At 38.2% G+C, this 17,350-nt stretch overlaps 1 protein-coding gene across 2 annotated transcripts in view; it reads right to left on the bottom strand.

The window, feature by feature from the left end:
* The window catches only part of LOC119659462 (pyruvate dehydrogenase (acetyl-transferring) kinase, mitochondrial), a 50,656-nt gene extending 33,447 nt beyond the window's left edge, over positions 1-17,209 (bottom strand). The window contains exon 1 of one of the 2 annotated variants that reach the window (XM_038067548.1): positions 16,717-17,209. In XM_038067548.1, coding sequence (XP_037923476.1) covers positions 16,717-16,819 — 103 coding nt within the window. In that variant the 5' untranslated portion in view covers positions 16,820-17,209. The remainder of the gene's footprint in view (positions 1-16,716) is intronic. The other variant, XM_038067549.1, reaches the window with a different exon arrangement.
* Positions 17,210-17,350: the final 141 nt, after the last annotated feature.

Here is a 17,350-nt window from a genome sequence, read left to right as displayed (position 1 = left end):
ATGGAGACTAAGACGCGTAAACAGAAAACGAAACTCTAAGCTCGGAAATTAAAACCACTTATTGTAATTTCAGAGTGGCTCATGTAAATAAATTGTTTGCTCTAATTTCCAAGCATTTATAATTTTTGCGAGTTCTGATTTTTGAGCGGCTCTTGACGCAGCTTTGATGTAAACTCAACTAATTTTCGAAGGTGACATTAATTCTTTCGATGCACGATTTATGATTTCACCCAGCAATTTTGTAGCTGTTTTTTTTTTTTCGATTTGCCTATTTTCCCTCAATAGTAACTATTTATTCTATAAGTAAGACCATTTATTCCATTGATATACTCTCTAGACTAGCAGCTACTAAATGAATGAACGAAAAAACCACTGAAACAAGTAAACTATTTCAGCCTTCCCATTTTACAATCATTCTTCACTCGCGGTGATCATCCATAATTCACTTGGCAAACCAGTAATCATTCTACATCTAAGTAGATTCTAGATACTTCTCGCCGCTATGAATACGCTAATGTGCTTGCCATTTTCGCTTGAGGAAATTCAAATAAGCACCCAAGCCGGAAAAGTTTCATTAATTGCTTGGGGTCCAAATACACACCCATCCTATAGGATTGACGAATTAATCGCCCTAGTGACTTCATACTGAAATGATTATTTTTCCACTCGACATTGAAAGCAATTACCGGAAGTAACTTGTAACATTGTTTACACAAGTAGCCAGCAATAGCATGGGATATGGAAGGGTTTCGATTTCATGGAGCTACTCTACGAAATTCCTGTAATATTTAATGGTCAACTAAAGAGACAAAACAGAAACAGGAAAATCAATAAATACAAGTAAACAAAGACTCGTAAACAAGCTGTTAACATCTCCATTCTGAGATTACTATCAACTGAAAGCGTAAAAACGTAGAAATGAATTGAAACGAGGCTCCCAGTTGACGACGATAATTTGTTTAAAATCTCATTTATTACGTGAAATAAAGTGGGGCAGGGCCAGCCGATAAACTACACAACAATAGAATAAAATGATATTAGATTGAGCGCCGCTCAAGTGAAAGTAAATAATCTCAATTTTCAATTTGACGTGAGCATTGGTGCGTTTTTCCGATAAAGGGGGAAAATGGTTTTACATTGAAGCTAGGCGGGCATATTCTGGTTATTATGTCTTACGAGTAATAAGCTGTGTTTGCTCAAGTATGAAATTTTAAATAAATCGGAATCTGTTTGTAATTAGATAAGATAATGTACTTCGAAATTGGATGAGTGTTGACGATATGAAGACAATAGTAACAGTCTAAGTGTTTCGGGGACGTTTTTCTATATCGAGAAAGTTTTATTACCTTCAGTCAAATAGGGCCGATAAACCTAAGTTCAACTGGTTTATTTTATAAATAAGTCCAAAGGTTAAAAAGAAGCAGTTAGTGACAAACTATTGGAAAAAAGCTGTCAAAATGGAATGCATATGTATGTTATCGACGTTTATGCCGCACATTTCGAATATTATGTGGTTTCGAGGTTACTATTGAAGCCCTAAGTTTCTCATAAATAGGGGTTTATAGTTCATGGGTTTTTCAAAGCTTTTAAAAAAGAGGAATTGCTTAATGTGGTATAAATCGAAGGGTTCTTGACCGCTTAATCTGCTAGGTGGTAGTCATCTTTTGAATTCATAAACGTGTCGTGAGTCAGCCAGTTCTTGCTTTCTTTTATTTATTGCATGAACCATCTGAAGTCCACAATCGGCACAATGACGCACAATCTTCAAATGCAGAACGTACTTGTATATAGAAATTGATGAACAAATTCTGCTGAATCAGCACAGGCTCACTACATAGCAACCATTCAGTAATTTTAAACTTTCCTAAGGTCACCTTATATCTGGCTACGACCGCAAACACGAACACCCCATTAAGATACATTTTCTGTTAGTTATTAATAGTCAAATAATATTAAGTGGGTCCAAGATTTCGAGCATAAAACGAACGCCTCATTAGCACACCGTTTCTAGTCTAGAATAAATTCGCACGTTTGCAAACCAGTTTAGACTAACCAGGACTTTTCACATGAATCTGTTTTCTCAAAGTCCCTAAATTTGGGGAAAACAACTCCCAGACTGTTTACTCAGCCACCCCGCATGAATACAAAGCATAAACACAATATAAAACCATAAATTCATATCGTGCCAACAAAGCTCCTTATCTAATTTACAGTCCAAACAAGTATGTCGTTAACAACAGGCAACATTACTCAGTTGTGCGTTTAGCACATTTTATTTTTCATCTAAATTTTCTGATAAACAAGCCTCGTTGGGGGAGGGACATGGAGCAAGGCATACCGGAATGTGTTGTTAAATAAAAAGTATTAGCTCATAACACTCAAAACGATTATCTTTTTCTGTAAAATTGCAATGCTGTCAACACAAGGCATGTTCATGTCACTTCTCCTATTGCTCGAAGAGAGTTTCCAAAAAAAAAGATTTGAATTTTAAAAAAGACGTTTCAAAAAAAAAACATAAAAAATTTGTTGAAATCTAACCAGCCGCAGCGGGAAAATTCACAGAATTTTCTTTTATTTTTACCACATATCATTGAAAGCTCATAAATCTTCATTTCTTCAAACGTGCCTTCTTTTTATCTCTCCCATTTGAAAATAACCAGAAATAATTGGATTGAAGGAAGTCGAAAGTGGGGACTTTGGACTTTGGATTTTGCATTGCAGGTGACTTAAAATTATTATTATCATTAAATGTTATTTCTTAGACACTTGCATTATCGTTGCTTATCTGCACTTATGTTTGTTTGTATCTTTGCTTGAGAAATCAAAGATAACATTCTCAATTGATTACTTTGTTGTGTCCGAAGGAAATAATGACGAAGCTTGTGGAAAATAATCATATAATAAACGTTCCAAATCCAGCACGTGTGGTGATTTATTATCCATGTTTGCTCCAAATGCAGTTTCACCTGTAAATGATCGCGCATGGCACTCATATTTTGATAGAACTGAAACACGCGATGTGCAGAATACCAAAGTTCAAAAAACCCCAAAGGCAACTACGTATATTTCTATATTATGTAACCCCTAAAACTGTTGTGAATTTGGAGCTAAAAAGGTCTACACTTGAAAGGGATATTGGAATGAAAGTGGGAACCGCTCCAGGGACTATGAAGCCAATTGGACCTTGACTAGGGTGCTGAAAATAAGCACTAATGTGGGGCTCTGAAAGATCGCTGATTTTGGCTCTAAATTTCCTTTGTGAACTACAGAATAAAGGGCTAGAAAAATTAACTATTGGCAAGCCTCCGTATTTCTTAATGGAAAATCGCTTTTTACTAGACAACCCATTCTACCTGCCCATGGCAGTTAGCTAATTTTGTCCTTTTCAATCCACAACGTCCCATCTGCAATTAATTTCCGGAGTCTAAGCAAAAAAGAATGGATTTTCGCATTTCTACTTCACAACTTTCTTTTCTTCTTCACAACTTTTGATTAATTTGTCCTTTATACAGTGACAAGTCATACCCCATACGATACGCTTTTCGTTTTTTGCGTATTTTCTTTTACCGGGGTTGAATGGGTTCAGATATATAAGTTAAAGTTCCCGATCGCCTTTAAGTCGGCAAAAGCCAGTGGTGTTTCTTGTCCATTTCTGGATCAAGTCGACTCACACCTCTTTTGTTCACCTTTGTGATGAACAAACATGAGCGACGTCCCAGGGCACACTCTAATACAGAGATCGATGAACCTGACATCCACCCATATGCAATGGAATAAAACAATGGAACATATATCCCAGTTGTACTGGAAAATCCACCCTCTCAGGAGGTCGGTTATACGGATTCTGAGGACCTTTTACTACATTTGATAGACCTTTTTAGTAGGAATTCGAGGAAGCAACCTACTCTGAACTAAAAAAAATGCAGGTAGTGTAACGCAGGGCAGTATCTTAGGCCCAACACTGTTTCTACTGTATACGAATGATATACCTTGCTGTGGAGAACCCAAAATAGCGACATTTGCGAATTTGCCGTGGTAGCACCACGGGTAAAACTACGGAAAAAGCAAAAATAAAGTTACAAACAGCAGTTGACAACATTGCAGAATGGACCAAGCAATAGAAAATAAAATTAAAAGAAAGCAAATCTACGTACTCTAATGACACAAACAAAAAGTAGGATCCAGCTAAAGTCATTGTAAGCGGACAAGATGTGCCACAGGCAAGTGAGGTCAAATAGTAAGGTATGACACTCGATGCTAAGCTCAGCTGGAAAAGATACATCCTAAGACAGAAAAATGCGTTAAATGCCAAGCACAGAAAAATATACTGGCTATTTGGGAGGAATTCTCAGCCGACCATCGACAATAAGCTGCTAATTTATAAGCAGATCCTAGGGCCCATATCGACGTACGGCATCCAGCTCGGGCTGCGCCAGAGAATCAGACCTGAAGGTAATGCAAACATTCTAAAAAAGTGCTTAGAAGCATAGTATGTGCTACTATAATATTTTCTATTATTATTTACCGTAGAGCGAGAACTACTTTGTTTTTATTACTGATTTCAAGGAAGTCATGAACTTGAGGACCACTTGCAAACCCGATGGATATGTTGTGGAATTGCAATTGAGGAAACAGTGCCCTTAGTAGGGTCTTACGGAAAAGAGTTCAAGGAAGTAGGTAGTAGAATGCTCCCAAATATTATCATTGCAGTCCTATTCTGACAATCTTTTATGCCACAGTTCTGACCTTTGCTCCCGACATGTTGAGGATACTAGTTACTTTACGATTGTGGTCACGCTAATACATTTTTCTGATCCCAATTTTTCTTCGGTACAACCACATTCGATTGAGGGTTAGCTACAGCCTTCTTGTATCGGCAAAAAATGTAATTTTAGCAATTTTGATGACAACTCTCACGGATAGAACCGATGTCATAACTAGTCTCTCCAGTATGGCTCCTCTTAGATTTGCCTTGGTCTTTGTTGAGAAGTGCGTCTTTCTGAAATCCAAAAATCTACATACTATCGACTGCGTTTACTTTCCATGCATCATTTATGCGTTTCAGAAACCCCCTGCCTCTTTTATTTGCTCTGGGCGATGTGTTTCCGCTTTCCTTCTCATCAGTCCGATATACACTTTGCACTGGAGAATTTTCTATAATTCAAATTTTACTGATATGCATGACTGGATTTTTGTTTGATCTCAGAAGAGATTTTAAGCTAGATTTCCTTGCTACTGAAGACAACGCCCAAAGCATGCTTCCTTAGCTTTTGCTTCTATTAAAGGAAGATTTGGTTACATTCCAATGCTATTCTGTTTTGGGGCTGTTTATTAGAAGTATGCCTTGTAAACGCTCGCTTTTAAAAAGTCCAAGAAAATGTAAGAACGTTTTTAGATCAAACTTCTGATAGTCTGATCTCTGATCTGATCATTCGAGTATATGGAGAGGGTTGGCATTCAATGGATTATGCAACTTATGGTCTTTTCTCGAAGGTAAATGATTTCTGTTTTCTCCTCGGTAACAGGTGCGAAAATGGTAGATGTCCCACCAAAAATCAACACGGAAGTTAAAACTTTGACCGTAACGATATTACGGGTAAACAACTACCTTCGAACAAAACAACGTCTCCGGTGAAACCGCCCCCTGATAAACTAGAAGGCTCGAATTATATCAACGAAAAGAGTATTCACAGGATTCACAATACAATAAATTCAAAAATTTTTAAATTAATTTTTCTCCTTAAACTATTCCATCTTCTTAAACTTTAAACGCACGATCGGGTTAGTTGAGCATAAGCCCCTCGACCTCGTTGTCCTGGGCTCAAATCCCCAATCGTCTTCTTGCTGTCCGAGTGCTGCAGTCTTGTCGGCATTATATTATCATACTGTGGGAGCCGAAAGCTCAACGTAAGGGTGAATAGGAACAAACAAAAGAGCACATCAAAACTCACACTGTAATTTTTTAACCTTTCTCAAATGAATTTGGTTATTTTTAAAAATAAGGAACAAAACTTGTAAATTAACGTCAAACAATCAAGTGGCCATGAAGTTGTTGCATAATTCAATGTCAACCATTTGGTAATAACGTAGTCAAAAATAGGGACAAACGAGTTCGTCCAGAGCAGAGGCAACTCATCAGACGCTGTCTCACCTCTGCGCGAAACGGATGGAAAACGCTCCTTTATATATTTGCAAAAACACGCCAAGGGTGCGAATTATATCCAGTCCAGTACACTTCAATGCCTAGCCATTGTCTAGTTGCTTTATTTTCAATAATATAATGTAAAATCTTTTTATTACTATTACATAAGTTCAATTCCACCGTATATACTGATCTTTTCTTTTGAACCTTGACAATGCTTCAAAATCTCATTGATAACATCCTCATCATTTTAAATTTTTTTCCCGAATTCTGTACATAATTAATACTGGCAAAATAAAAACAGCTTATCAGGAAGGGGCTCGTCCACGACATCAGAAATATCTCTATATTAAAAACGCACGAATAAACTCAGCCGTCTTTAAAGCTTTATATGTCATCCGACATCTTAAAGTCGAATGAGATAATTTGGTACCAAAGTGCGGTAGAATGTTTGTTTGAAAATAAATTGACTATGCCTAGATCGTTTATTAAAATGGAATTATACAATGTTTAGAAATAACTATATTAAAATATAATAATCTATAATAGTCTATTATAGCTAGAGGTTATTAAAATATAATAAACCATAGCTATTTATGTAGCTTTAGGTTATTATATTTTCAGATAATGACAAAAGATATAGTTTTTTTTAGTAGCTAGAAATATCTATTGATGTAATCCTGGGAATTCTTTTTGAATAAACAAAAGTTAATTGGTCAACAGATCACTCCAAAACAACAATTTTTTTTTGTGTCACGAAATTTATTTTATTTTCTGGGCATGCTTTGAAATATTAGCGGAAACTCTCTTCCCTATTGTTAGAACTTCACATCTGATTATTCCCCTATAAAAATTGATCCATAATCACAAAAACATTTTTACAGTTCATAAACTAAGCAAAAGATTCCGTTTAGACCCACTTTAAAAAACAAACTTCATTATAATTCAATCTTGAAAAATAAACAACACATTTCCTCTCAAACCAGTTCTAACCAGAATCATGGCAATTTCTTCTTTTCTTCGCGCATGGGTCCAAAAGTCAAATTGTGTTACTTATTTACCAAAGAATTCACATGATTAAAGAAATCTACACGAGCCCCCATTCTATACAATTCATGCATAATGGAAAATATCTAAAAAAACTACACGCGTTCGTCATGAGTGCATATGAACGATGAACAAGAAAGAACAAAATCAAAAAAGAAGAAGAAAAACATTTATTTTTCGTAGCAATTTTTTTTTTGGCAAAACGTTTACGTAAAGAACAAAGTCCAGATTTTAATGAAATGGTGATGAAATTTTCTGCTTTTTTATCGTAAGTGCAGATGTGATCGTCATTGATGTCCTGTACATATTATTTATATTTATTTATAATAATTAATAAATTATTACTATTAAATTCTGCGATCATAAACCTATTGTTATTTTAAACGCGGCTATCTCGGTTTCTTTAAGAAAATACTCGTATAAGTCAAACTCTCTTACAATAATGAATTTCAGAATGAAAATATAGAGAAATATATATCCATAAGTATAATATATAAATGATAACAATTATTATAATTTAATCCAGAGTCAAATTGATATTTGTCAAATCAAACTACAAACAATATCAATCTGAAGTGAGCAAGTGGGCGTAATGTTTGCGATAAAATTAGGCAAATGTAGATAGTTTATCAACATTTAATAAACTTATCTGTTATCAAAAATCTTTCGGTTTTTACCAGACAATTCGTTTAGAAATGTTGTATGGATATCAAAGTAAATGAGTGTTTTAGCGCTTTGTTCATGTAAGCCGAATTTATTTTCAGATTTACGATATAAGATGCTCAAGTTACATCGTTATTTTGTAAAGCGTTTCTGTTGTTGATTAGAATAGAACGTGGTTATGACGAGTATTCAGAATATATGTAGTTACACATTTGAAGTCCCAGCAAAACGAAGGAGTGAAGTTAAACCAATTTTACTTGAATACTAAGACTAAAGTTGTGAATTTGAAAATGTCAACTTCATTTGGAGAGTCATGAATTTGGTTTTGATTGATTTTGAAAAATGTAAATTTAGTGTGCAAATTCTTTAATTTGATTTCGAAAATTGATAATTTCATTCTTTCATTCTTTAATTTGAGGTGGAAATTGAAAGAAGACTATGCACAGGAGATGAAACTGCCGAGCCAGTCCTTGATTTTCTACAGGACGAAACAAGTCGGGGCTGCGGGTACAATGGGCAAAACGGGCTGAGCGCTCAGAAGCTGTAGCTTCTCCCCCACCACACACGCAAGTCGGGACCCGGAAGCTTGGCGTTTCAGGTTTTGTTTGTTGCTTCTGTGAGTATATTTGAGTGCAGAACTATCCCATTTAAACGTAGTCCGTAATGTATATGCATTTACCGTGTCAGACTGCTCACTTTAGTGTGATATTAGTATTTATATGGTTAAGTCAACTTTGAGCTACTGTACTTTGTTAATAATAACATGATTTTGATCAAACTTGGGGATAATATGCTCCTTACTATAATTTATATTACTACAAATTTTTATAACTCAAGGATAAACCTAAAGGCGGTTTCTACTCAGTTCCTCCAAAAATATAACCTGGACACCATATAGAGGAAGCACCATGATTTTTTCAGATGTTTCAGTTAAAGAAATCATCGCTTTCGACCGCTCCCGCAACAAATGTCAAAACTAAGACCAGCATCAAAAAGTACTAATCAAAGCCTTTCATTTGATACTCAACATTACTATATTTGGTGAGAAAACATTTTACACCCCCCCCCCCCCCCCCCCTTGTTTTGCAAATAAGGCGGGGATCCGAATAATATCACAAGTCACTTTATCAATTTGGCTATTTGCAACTGGTTGCCTGGTTACATGGATTCGCTTCCATAGAAATGCTATAGAAACATGATCCACAATACATTAACAGATGCGCAGAACGTGGATAGTCATCTTGTGGAAATTTTATACTTGGATTGACTTTTCAATCTATTCAGATTCATATTTAAGGGGGTTAGAAAAAAGGCAAATTCTAAAGCGCTGCAAATGAGGAATATTTTGATATTAGGGTAAAGTTTAATTCGTCAACCTCGCCACCGGAAGGGAAGGACGTAAAGGAAAGAGGAATAAGAAATCCCTTCCTTTCTATCCCCGGTAAAAACCCATAACGATTGTTTCTTCTTAAGAAGCTATAGTGCCCTGAAAAGGAGCTATTTTCGTAACAATAATAAGCTTTTTGGTATAGCATTAATCGCTGCGATGTGCAAGGGGGTTGTAAAGAGAGCTGCCCCTTGCCCCTACACCCACTTTCTCATCCACGTGAGTGAGGTGGAGTGTAGGGACATGTAGGGAAGCGCCAAAACTTTTCAAGCGGGGATGGTCGTCACAATTTTTTAATGGGGTTAAAAAGATGAAAACTTCCTCTTCCTCATCCATACCCCCTATTCTTTCTCCTTAACGGGGTAAGGTTGAAAATTAAAACATTAATGTGGCGACATAACAAAAACCCGCTTAAAAGGGCCATCGTTTTTTACGGGGAAGAAGGAGAGTGATCACCCCGATCATCACATCACATCACATCAGGTGAAGCCACTCCCCCTTGCATAGACTTCTCATCTCCTACGAGGATGGTGCTGAAAATTTAATCTTTACGATTTTTCATGACGATCGGGTGAATGGTGTTCCTCTGCAATCCTCTGCAGCGCCATCTAGTGGCAATTTAGCGCTAATTCATTATTAGTATCTGGTATGAGCTAGGAGGTTATTAGTAAGGTAAAGTTTCAATAAAGTTAAACGGATTGAGAAGATTATTCGCTTTATTGACTAAAAATTTGATGAAAAATAAAACAGAGTATTTCGGTGACCAACTGTCCCTTTCTTCAGATGGCTTTAAATTTAGCAACTACTTCAATAGAGATTACAAAATTAGCTCTTATGTATGACCACCAGTCATCAAATGTAACAATGCTAAGAACCCTGTTACAAAGTTGAAAATTCCGGATACCCTAGGCTGCCGGAGAGCTCCCTTATACTCTCACAGGACACGATTATTGAAAATTGAGATGAAAATATCTGACTATTCAAAGCATGACGGCTCATTCATTATAAATTTTAACCAGTTCAAAACAATTTCTACCTAGACGATATTATCTGATTACAAACAAATAACAAAATGAAATAAACACTCCTACCCCCTTATTATCATATTATTTTGTATACACGAGAACCATCCAATATTCTAGAAATATCAAAATCATTCCACGGTTCATAGTCCAACCTGATTTGTTGCCATCACTTACGCGTTCATTCGATATCTTACTGGCTTGAAAAATGGGCGTGTGTGGATGCATATATATATATGTCTGTATATCAACAAATTTGGAACCATATATAATTATCAGTATTAGCGAATGAAAGCAAAATCTGGAAATAACTGGATTCGATCGCGGTCGACGTGCTATCACTCATTTAATTTCCATACTCGTTTCTTGGAGGCAGAGAAGTTTCGTGGAACTGCTTAATGGGATCGAGACACTTGAATTGGAAAGTGGTCAAAAGTGACTATCATCATTGCCAATTCTAATGGCGGGAATAAGGCACGAGGTCTGAAGATAATGGTGACCTTATTAGTAGCGCTTAATGAGCTTATTTAAAAAACGATTCTGGTCTTAATTTATTATTGCAGCTGCAGTTTTTTTTCTAAATCTAAGCGAACACTCGATCTTAGTTTTACATTGTCAGGAAACACTGCCTACATCACACTTTTAATAAACATTCATATCAGCATCTCGAAACCCTGCAAAAACTGTTTACAATGCAATTGAAATTCATCTTGGTATTAATAGCTGTCCAGATAGTTTGAAAACAGCAACCGATTGTTTTGTAACTTCCGATCTTAATTAGCATATACTGCGAGAAGCATCATGATTAGGTCCCGTGACAAAGTCATCGTTTGTCTTAACTACGTGTTGTTTATTCATATTAAATTACTTTAATGAGCGCATTCATATACACACGCCGGTTTCGTCACAACTTAGTATTGAGGGTTTGTTTTGTGTTGTCTACTGAGCGAAAACAAATTCGCATACGATGAAATCATGAATAAGTGAAGAGTTTGAGTGATTGTAAGTTCGAAGGTAGACCAAGGCTCTTTTCAATGTAACCCACATTTGTTTGTATGGATTTTAACTTTTGAAAAAAGTTCGAAAAATTGCTCTTACTGTTAGCGGTGATCAGAATCATCCCTCACCCTACGAATCATTATAATGGCGCCCAATGTGGGACCAAAACTTCGTTAAGTTTCACTAGAGTGGTAGACTTTGATAAATAACCTCCCCACCCCAAATTTTATTCTGGTTTTCTGGATAGAGTTGGCATCAGTCTTACAACTTGGTTCTCTAGATACGCTGTCAGGATAACTATATTTCTCTAAGCAATTATTTCTTATTCCGGTGCACTTTCCTGAACTTGATTGTGCAGTTGTTTTCAGGTCTATATTATTCGTCCCAAGACAAAAACATGGACAAGAACTTTACTACCAAACCCAATCTCAAGTTCCACATAATGATCGCTAGTTTATCTTAATTTAAAGCTACAGACAACTGGTTTTCCAGAGTGAGAGCTTTGCAGAATTGGCAACCCTAAACCAAAAACTCTTTGTTACGAAGCCACACAAGAAACCTTGCACTGGATGAATCTTAGTACAACGGGCCCGGCAACCAAAATGGACAAACGATTTTGAAATTTTCTCACAGAATGTAAGCTCCCTGTGTAGATAAAAAACTACTCAGCATCTAACGACGCTTCCCTGCAAAATGAAGGCTAATGCTAATGCTCTGGACAGAGACCGATTTTCTGGATAAGAGTCATTACATCATATATTATACTAACATCCATTAAATGAAATGAATGAAAGTGATCCAAGTCTTTATGGTAATAGACTTTGATCACTGCCTCGTTGGCAATATAGCAAACAATAACACGGCCTAGAATCCCCTCTGACACTCAGGTGAGAGTGAATACTGAAGCCATTCACAACAAAGCCCTTCGTAATACCTATAAGGGTGAAATCGATGTCTCAATAAGCGCAGCTAACAGATGTCATGGAGGTGAGTCATCAACAAATGATATTCAAAACCACCAGATTGTTATCATTGATAACACAAACATACTTGGCCCCAGTCGCAAGAAAAGTGAGAACGGCTGGTTCAACGATGAATATAAGCAATCAATGGAACGGAAGAATGTCGCATACCGAGTAATGTTGCATTCTCAAAGAACGCGGGTTTGCGCAGAGACTCATCACGAACTCCGTCGTGCGAAGAAGCCACTTCACAGACGGAAAAAGGAAGCTTGGGAGAACCAAGAAGTCTACGACCTCGAAAAGTACAGGGAGCAACCGCGCCAGGAGCGCAAGTTTTACCAACAAGTCAGCGGGTTGAAGCTCATCCTTCCGAGATAGAGAGGGAAATCTGATTTACGACGGATCGGGCATATTGGAGCGATGGGTTGAGAATTTTGATGAAGACGACGCGGTCATAAGTCGCCAGAAGCCGATGGAATTAAAGCCCAATTGGTTAAATATGGAGGCGACCAATTACACCAAGTGGTTCATCAACTGATGCTCAAAGTATGGGACAGCGAATCAATGCCTGACGCCTGGCAAAGAGGCATTATCTGTCTCATACATAAAAAGGGAGATATCACGAAGTGCAGCAATTATAGAGGTATCACGTTGCTGAGTACCATCTATAAGATATTCTCCTCTATCTTGCTAGGTCGGATAGCCCCATACGCTCAGAACATCATTGGCATGTACTCTGTGCGGCAAGCGATGGAAACCCTGTTAGAATATGGTCATCAGTTACAATATCACCACCATGAAAGAATTTGATATCCCGACGAAGTTGATAAGACTAACTAGGCTGACCTTAACCAATGTGCGAGGCCAGATAAAAGCAGCAAGATCATTTTCGAGACCATTCAACATCAACAACGGTCTAAGACAAAGGGATGACCTATCATGCGACCCCTTTAACCTGTTAATGCAAGATGCACCATACTCTTCAAGTCCACCCAACTATTGGCCTACGCTGATGATATTGACATTATGGGAAGAGCAAAACAAACAGGTATGCATAGTCTACCTTCATTCAGATCGAGCAGGTGGCGCGAGAAATCGGGCTGCATATTAATGAAGGCAAGATGAAGAGAAGAATCCTCGGAAGAATTTTTGGCCTCTACATGGGGATGGACAATTCCGTATCCTACATAACGACGAAATCTATGAGCGATACCACGACCGTCTGATTGTGGGTAAAACAGGACAGGATGCGGATTACCTAAACCGTATGCATGAGGATAATCCAGCCCGGAAAGTCTATAAGGGCAATATATATGGTAGAAAAAGAAGACGAAACAGATCCTGCCTGAGATGGAGCGATGGTGTAGGTCAGGATGCCAGACAACTCTAAGTGATATCGATTGTCAAGAGCATGAAAATCATTCAGAACTTCACAATGCATTGCCAGACACGTCGTTTAAAGAAAGCTCTGTAACTTGTTTCAAATTTTCGAAATATTTGAGTGAGATAACGACGACTATTTGCCACTGTTTTTTCCTATGATCCAAAAGCAACTGATCTGAAAGAGCGATGTCATTCGTAGACGAAGTCATTCACGCAACGTTGGCCACGGGCGAAATGTTATGCTTCTCTTGCCGTTATCGTGTTTCGCCTGCGTCGTTATGGAAAACTCACAAGAAGGAAATCGCTATGAGCCAGTTTTCAAGTGATTTGCGCGCTTTAGACATATTGTCACACGGCCTGGGGGCCGTTTATCACACATCCGAAACGATGAAATCATAAAAAAACATCCGGCAAAAGGTAAGCAAGGATTGTCACGATTTAAATCCCACTGATTTGACGTCGGATACCAGTCGACTCAGCTGTGAATGAGTACCTGAGTCAAATCAGGATAATAACTTCGGGTGGGTGCAATGCTGCCCATATTACCTTCTATGGGGTACTGTAATCCTCTAGTGTACTGTTACGGTTTTGAATGAAGTGCATTAACACGCTTCAAGGCCCTGATCCAATTGGATTGTCGCACCAATGATCATTATTATTGCCATTTGAGAAGAGGCAGGAATGAGTCGGAGTTCGAGGTATCGTCCTTTCGCTGAGAATTTGCAAAAAAAAACTCAACATTTATTCCACTACTTTTTAATCAAGATCAAAGAAACAATCGATTAACTTGAGCCAAGACTTGAAAAAAATTCAGAGCGAACCAAACTTTTTATTTAAAATCATTACTGGTGATGAGAGTTAATGTCATAGGTAAGATTTAGAAATCAAGCAAGCTTTAAACCAGTAGAAGACTTCCAAATCTCCAAAATAAAAAAACAAATCAATTGAGATCGAATGTGAAGACGGTGGTCGTTGTCTTTTTTGGTCCTCGTGGAATGTACTTTCGGAATTAATTCCCCACAGCGACAGTACTAACAAGCACTTTTATTCAGAAGTTTTAAAACATATGCCAAAAGATGGTTTGTCATTCTACATCTTAAGTGTTTGCAAATCCTAATTCCGTGGGGATTTTTCCCTGTTTCTGTTTTGAAGAGAAATTTAAATGGGAACCGTTTTGATGATGTGAAGACTGTGAAAACAGCTCTGCGTTAGGCACTGGACAATATCAGAGGTAAAGAGTGCCGGGACCCCTACAAATAGTGAGAAAAATGGCTTGGCAATTGCGTTCCATCTAATGAGCAGTACTTTGAAAATGACTAAAGGAATTTTCTAACAAAAATCTGGTGGTTTTTATTTTGTACTCTCTTCATATACCACGAAGTTCTGCGAAGCTGTAAACCGCCCGGCACTTCAAGGAACTAATAGAAACATAGTCCCAAGAAGTAAAGTTAACCAATGGCGTATTAAATGAAGTCGTTAATTGTAAAATTCGGAGATTTCAGTGGACGAGCCATGTAGAGCAGATAGACTACAGAAGTATTCAGAAACCTACTCGAAAATTTGAAAAAAAAAACATTGGAATAATTGGGAAGATTCTGGGGACAATGAGAGCTGCGCGCTACGCGGTTTTAAGTACTTGGGGAACGCTATTGAACGAAATGCTGGGAACTAGAGCCCAACCTTATTGGTCTGCAGCATTGTAGAGAAAACGACGCGATGGTTGAGGGGGTAGAGCGTCAACGTCTTGATCTCGGTGCTCTGGGTTCTAATGCCAGTCGCCTTGGGTGTAAAGTGTGATGATAATGAAACTGAAGCACAGTCTGACTGAGTGTATGCCCTACACTCCAGTAGGGAGTGAACAGGAAAAGAATAATAGTAGGAGGGGACTTATACAAACCAGATATGCAGAAAACAAAGCACAAACATCTGTGTAACAGTCAGACTTCAAATCTGAGACCCCAATCAAATTTTGTTTGTGTTTTTACACTTTACTAGGTATAAACTGGATAACCTTTCCTATTTCGGTATGGTCCTTTTTGTTTTTTTTTTTAGCGCTTGAGAAGCTAGGGGATAACTGAGCCGAACGCCACCCAATTGACTTCACAGCTTAGTCGAATAACCCAGCTGAAGTGGCAAAAAATATCCTCTAGTAAAAATTGCGATGTGCTGTCGAAAATTCAACACAACTACCGAAGAGTTAACCACTTTTTTGAGAACATTTAAGGCATAAATGAACACAAACTGCAGATATTGAGATAATTGTATCTAGATACACGTTTCAAACACTTATATCCTTATTCAATCAAATTGGTCGAATCATTTATTTTATTTTTCCAGGTGAATGAATATCCAACCGAGTAGCACTAATTTTCCCAATTGCCACACAAACCAAGGTTGTTTCGTGGAAATCACATGTTCAGACCAATTGACGCTCGGAACCGGTTAAAAGTTGTCTTTCTGTTTGTATGTTCGGAAAGGTCATTGTCCAATCAACATTTATTCTAGATTCTGCGTTACTTGCAAGGCACACAAGTTGTACGTGACTGCAGTGTGCATGGAAACTCTCAATTGAAGCATGTTGTGCACCACCGAGCCCAACTAGACTAATTGATGCGGATCTGGCGGCTTCCAAGCATCATAAAAGGCGACCTAACCATTTGGACAAAACATTTGGCTTATGCAATAGGACACGGCATTTAGTCACGTAGGAATCTATCTCAAGATTTGCGCTTGTCGCTGAATTTGGAGGATGAGCCTCGTCACCGTGCTACATTTTGGATGCTGACTTTACAGCAACTGAAACCATTGTGAATCCTTAACCGGAAGCAACTTAGTGCGGGTTAAACTCGAGGCTAACTGGTTGAAATAGCGCTTTCGCCCACTTCCGGGTACATCTGTTCACCTGTTCAAGAATTTATTCCGCACTTTGTCCTTAAGTGACCTCTACACTCGTTTCTTGAATCTCCAAGGCAATCAGCTGCCAGTCCATCTTCCATATGCGGACCAGCCGAGAATGTTCCCCCGGGCACTTCGGGCGCAATCCAAAAGCTTCAAGCCTTCTAGACCGCAACCTTGGGAGGCCCGTGATCATCTTAGAAACCAACGACTTACCGAAATCAATGAATTGTTTGATGGAAAGCGGCGACGGGTTGAATTGCGAGTAGAAATCCAACATCTTTTGGATCTGATTGAACCGCACTGGGAACAGCCGCATTTTGTCGATTTTTCACTGCGACAACAAAGCACACACACCTACTTTTCTTCCACTCGACCCCGAATTCGGTCAATGAAATTCGCGAAACAGAGAAAAACGAGAATTATGTACTTAAAAAGTCACTTTCTGTTTTATTGGCACAGCGCGGCAGGTCAACGACGACGTTCGGCGACGATTGAAAACTCCTCCTCGAAGCGGCCAAATATTTATGTGCGCTTGGAACGCACCACGCACGATCGCGACCGAATAATTATGAAAGGATGATGATAAACACAACTCAATCTAAGTGCACTGTTATTGCGAAAAAAATGTTATTGCTACTTTCGAGAATCGTATGGAATCGGAGCTGAGCCCTGACGCAAATGAGCACATCACACCCGACGGGGAACAATAAATAACGCAGTGACAGTGACAGTTCGCAACGACACGCATCTCTCCATTTGCCAATTGTCCAAGATCTCTCCAAAAGTTCGGCCGGGAGGTATTGCCAGGCGGGAATTAAGGGCCCATGTATGAAACAAGTGTTGGGAG

Source organism: Hermetia illucens, chromosome 6, assembly GCF_905115235.1.
Source record: "Hermetia illucens chromosome 6, iHerIll2.2.curated.20191125, whole genome shotgun sequence".
NCBI lineage: Eukaryota > Metazoa > Arthropoda > Insecta > Diptera > Stratiomyidae > Hermetia > Hermetia illucens.
Note: the sequence above shows the minus strand (reverse complement) of the source record. Positions and strands in the feature narration are given on the sequence as shown.